This window comes from Tinamus guttatus, unplaced genomic scaffold, assembly GCF_059628265.1.
Source record: "Tinamus guttatus ecotype Peru unplaced genomic scaffold, ASM5962826v1 Tinamus_guttatus_pri_ptg000049l, whole genome shotgun sequence".
Lineage (NCBI taxonomy): Eukaryota > Metazoa > Chordata > Aves > Tinamiformes > Tinamidae > Tinamus > Tinamus guttatus.
The window spans coordinates 1,204,322-1,209,203 of NW_028288583.1; the positions used below are offsets into that span (position 1 = coordinate 1,204,322).

The 4,882-nt window shown below is 62.4% G+C and overlaps 1 protein-coding gene across 1 annotated transcript; it reads left to right on the plus strand.

The window, feature by feature from the left end:
• The first annotated feature begins 300 nt into the window (after window positions 1-300).
• LOC148595897 (maestro heat-like repeat-containing protein family member 7) lies at window positions 301-4,553 on the plus strand. Its single transcript, XM_088539823.1, has 10 exons — window positions 301-449; window positions 628-775; window positions 1,100-1,287; window positions 1,375-1,512; window positions 2,012-2,084; window positions 2,473-2,610; window positions 2,985-3,161; window positions 3,788-3,943; window positions 4,238-4,339; window positions 4,443-4,553. The coding sequence occupies exons 2-10, from the start codon at window positions 641-643 to the stop codon at window positions 4,551-4,553; spliced, it is 1,218 nt and encodes a 405-aa protein (XP_088395949.1). The 5' UTR covers window positions 301-449; window positions 628-640.
• The last annotated feature ends 329 nt before the right edge of the window (window positions 4,554-4,882 follow it).

The following is a 4,882-nucleotide window of genomic DNA, read 5'->3' on the forward strand; positions in this document are numbered from 1 at the left end:
AAAGAAGTTGCGGAGTTGCGCATTAGTTATGCTGTGGAGTTAGGAGATGGAGGAAGCATAGATCCCCATTTGGAGTTAGGCTGCAAAGAGCATGGCAAGGGAAGTTTGAAGCATTCCCAAAACTCATGCTGGGCACACTTTGTGGTCCGGGTGAGAACCGGGCTGCTTGGGCATCCGATGCCCTTGGAAGGCAGCAGGGAACGTTGGCAGTGCTGGAAGGGGGACGGGATGTGTGTGGGAGCTGGGGTAGTGGTTGCTCTCTGGTAGTGACCTCCCTCTCCCTGCCACAACTCCCTGCCGCGGGTTGTACGGTGCCTGCACCAGAACACCAAGGACGTCAGGGAGTCGTCGGCGTGGGTCACCTTGAACAGGACCCTTTGCCTGCTGGCCCGCTCCTACCCGGACAAGGTGACCGTGAGCCTGCTGTGCTGCTCCCCGCTCTGCAACAGGTACAGGGCTCGTCAGCCTCCAGAGCTCATGGCACATGGGCAGAAGGGACCAAAGGTGCAGAGCCAGGACCTTGGGGGCTGCCAGCATGGAGGGGTGGCTGGGGGCAGCGCCTGCAGGGCCTACCCAGGCTGCAGCCGTGCCTGAGGAGGGCCCCGACCCAGCCCTCCGGGTCTGCAGCGCTGCCAGCACCATGTGGAAGGTGCTCATGGAGGAGCCCCGCGTTGCGGCAGACGTGCTGGAAAACCTGCTGAGCTGGATGGAGAAGTGGCCCCTGCAGGAGCTGTCCGGCTGGGAGGCGGAAAACGCCGACAGCCTTCCCCTGGCTGTGAGTTGTGGGATGAGGCCTCACTCTGCCCCAGGCTGCCAGTTGCCCCCCTGGGCCCTCTGCTCTGCAGGGACCTCCCCGGGCCCATGGATGCAACATGCCCAGTGCCAGCCCTCCACGCACCAGCACAAAGCGCTGAAAAGAGCTGCTTGGGCCTCTCTGAGCACCAACACCCAGGCTGGCCACGCTCAGGAGATCACCGTCCTACCCTGTCCCCCAGTCCCATTTCCTGAGGCCCAAGGCTGTGCTGAGCCTCTCCCCTGGGTCTGCGGCACTGCGACAGGGCCTGCTCAGCGCTGAGGTGTCTCTGCTTGTTTTCCGCAGGCAATGAGAGCCCTGTGTGCCATTGTGCAGGAGCCCGTCTGCCCGCAGGCGGTGGAGGCGGAATTCTGCCCGCTCTTCCTGGCGCTGCTCCTTCAGCTGTTCTCCGCAGCCGAGTTCACCCGCCAGGAAACCCATCACCTGCAGCGGGAAAGCCAGCGGGATGAGTCCCACGCCAGCAGCCACGTCAGGTGCTCCATCCCGCTCACCCCGTCTGTGCCTTGGGCCCGGAGCCAGGGCCAGGCTGCCGCTGTGACCTGGGCTTTGCTCGCATGCAGGTGCGCCGTGGAGGCCATGCAAGGTCTCCTCCGCTGTGGTGGCTATCGGGACGTGGCACAGGCTGTCGAGCAAAGCGGCGGCTGGGAGCTCTTGCTGCAGGCAGAGTCATCTCAGAGGGGACTCGTTGTGCTGGCCAGGTACAGCCCTTTACGCCCTGCTCTCCCCCAGCACCTCGGCCTCGGTTTCGGGGTCACAAATGTCCTTCCTTGGGATGGAGGGGAACTCCAGCTCTCCAAGAAAGGCACTGCAGCCACAGTGCTTGTGGCAGGGAGTAACACAGCCAAATGGCCATGGGAGCTCCCTGCCCCATTGCAGCGTTGAGAGCTGCTGGGGGAGCAGTTGGTGTTGGGAGTACTGGGAGCGGATGCCTTGAAAGAGGGCTCCCCTCCCAAAGCCCTGGAGTGCCCTCCCCTGGGGCCTGGGCTCCTATCACAGAGAGCCCTGGGGACACGCTGGCTGTGGTCACGCTGTGCCGAGCACTGCCCATGCCTGCCTTGTCCTGCACTGGGAAATAGCTGAGGGGGCTGAGCCATTTCAGAGCAGGTTTGCCTGCTCGGCTGAGGACCAACAGCACCTTCTTCCTCCTGCCAGAGTGATGAGGGGCACGTGCAGACCCCTGTGCTGCTGGATCTCCAGACAGCTACTCAGGCTGCTGAAGAGCCCAGAGGACCAGCTCCATCACCTGCCCACCATGGCTTTCCATGTTGAGGTGGGCCTCATGGCGAACGGTGCCTGTCCGGAGGGGACTCTAAAAGCTCTCTGCTCACACTGGGCACATGCCGGGGTGTAATGTTGGTCAATGGCTCTTTGCATAACTTTGGTCAACGGCTCTTTGGGTAATATTGGTCAATGGCTCCCTGGGTTATGTTGGTCCCTGGCTTTTTGGGTAATGTTCGTCAACGGCTCCTTAATGGCTCCTTAACATGGATCAACAGCTCTTTGGGTAATGTTGGTCAATGACCCTGGCCTTGACTCCTTTCCACTGATCTTTGTGAGGGCCAGGCGCCCTTGGCCAGAAGGAGAGCTGGGATGCAGGGCTGCCCACTGCAGGTAGTCCTGCGAGCTCTGCCAGGCTCTCACTGTGCGCTGCCTTTCAGCTGCTGGAGCGCTATGAGGCGGCCAAGATGGACGGGGACGTTTTGACGCTCCTGTTGAGCTACGCGCAGGCTCCGAGCCTGGAGATGCGCAGCCTGGCGTTCCAGGGCCTCCGGAGGCTGTGCAAGAGACCGGAGATGGTGAGTAGGGCAGCAGCCGGGAGAAGCCACGCTGGCAGCCTGGGGCTTCCCGGGAGGCGCTGGCTCCCCCAGGGCCTTGGCCTTTGCTGCCAATGAGGAGGAATGGGAGCTGCTCCCCAGTCTCCGCTGCCCTTCCTCTGCCCCGAGTCTTCATGGCAGCCCCTTGGCTGTGCTGCACAAGGACAACGGCTCCGGTGACCTCGGGAAGGGCTCCTGGCTTGGAGGCAGCAGCCTTCCCCCATGGAGAGGCCCTGGCATGCCCAGGGGCCCTTGGACAGGGCTGCCCTGCCCTGCAGCCCTCATGGGGAATCAGCGCCCAGAGCCCTTGTGGGCCTGCCCTGGCTTCACATGAGGCACTTGTGTCTTCCACACAGAGGAGGAAAATGTGGGGCCTGACTAAAGACATCGTGGAGTGCCTGCAGGACCATCAAAGTGATGTGCGCGTGGAGAGCCTGGTGTTGCTGCAAAACTTCTTCAGCCACCCGGATCAGAAGATCTGCTATCCCTTTGTCCCATGGCTGGCAGAGAAGCTTCTCCCACACTTTGAGGATGTAAGGCTGGGGGGAGAGCTGGAGACTCTCCTGGCGGGTGTGGGGCCCTGTTCGCGTGGCTATGAGTGCTGTGTGTCCCTCTGCATGTGTGCCCATGGGCAGGTGGATTTGCACCTCCCACCAAAGGCCCTGCTACCTGTCAGGTCTTCTGCCCTCTGCTCGTCAGCCCATTCCCTGTGCTGCCCTTGGAGTCCTGGGCTGTGGACTAGATCCCTGGCCCCACTTCTGCCTCAGCTGCTCTGTCTCCTGCTTGACTCCCTGCGCTGCTTGTCCTGGCCTGGGCAGAGATGAGCTACGAGGCAGGAGCAGGCTGGAGAGCAAGGCAGAGGCCGTGCCCCAGGGCTGTCCCTCCCTGTGGACCTCTTCTGCACGGGGGCCCTGATGGAGCCCTAGAAATTCCTGGCAGAGGGAGAGGGAGCCAGAGCCCAGGGAACCTTGTCCCGCTGCTGCCGACGACCCTCCCTCTCCAGGCTGCATCCGCAGAGGTTGTCCCCAGCTCGTCCCTGTGGAGGGCTGGGGAAAGTCGCACCTGGAGAAAAGGAGGCCTCACAAAGGCAAAGCCTCCTGTCATGACCAGTTCCTGGGATCCCTGCTGAGGCCTCCCCTCCTCTCCTCCCTCTCTGCAGGAGGACAGCACAGTTCAAGAGCTCTCTGTCCTCCTGTTCAAAGACCTGCTGGCCGCCACGACCGGCATCAGGAAAGAGGGCATGAAAGAGCTGGTGCACAGGAGCCTGGTCCCGCTCTTCCTCCACATGAGTGAGCAGATCCAGAGCGTGGCCCAGGTACGGGGAAGGCCCTTGGGGAAGCAGTGCTGACATCGCTTGGGCGGGCCTGAGCACTAAGGCACGGGCTGCGGACAAGTGTGCCCTGGAAGACATGTCAGCGTGAGGGCCGATGTCCCGTGTCCCCAGGAACGGGCAGGAGCTGCCCTTGCCTTCAGTGAGGGGCAGAGCTGGTCCCAAGCAGCATGTTCCTGTTACGGCCTGGGAAAGACTCCGAGGCCTGCCCACATGAGGGGGATACAGGGTGTCTTGTCCTGGCCGTGGTGGCATCTCGCCCTCTCTGCAGCTCTGCAGGCCTCTCAGGAAGCCCTCGCCGGTGCTGCTCACCTGCTGCAGTGGGAGAAGCTCAAGGAACTGGCCAGAAGTGGGGAGACCTGGAAGATCGGGGAGCACCTGGTGAGCACAAGGCCTGAGTCCCTGGGCCCAGGCTGGGGAGAGGGGGCAGAGCTGGCTCCCCAGGAGGGCTCCTCGCCAAGTCATGGCCTTGTGCTGTCTCCAGGTGCGCAAGGACAAAAGCAGAGCGGAGCACTACCTTGAGCACAGCCTGCGCTACCTGCAGGACACGGAGGTGTGTGTGCGGGCGGGAGGCCGCCGTGAGGTTCCTTGGTGAGCCACGAGGCCAGGGCCTTCCCTGGGCACGTGGAGGGGCTGCGAGGAGGCTCTCGAGGCCCTCGCTGCCTGCCTGCATCCTCCACGCTGGGGCCGTGCTGGGGCCAGCCTTGCCCAGGGGGAGGAGGACACGTGGCCAGGCCACTGGCCACAGAGACAAGGAGAAGGTTTCCCAGATGGTCATTCCTCCTGATGACCATAGAGACCCACCATGACTCCTCACAGACTGTTCCTACACCATGACGATCACTGAGCGGGTATTTCTAGAGTTCAATCACAGGGGAGAAATTCATTTGCTGTAAAGAGTTCACACTTGTAGAATTTCCTCCA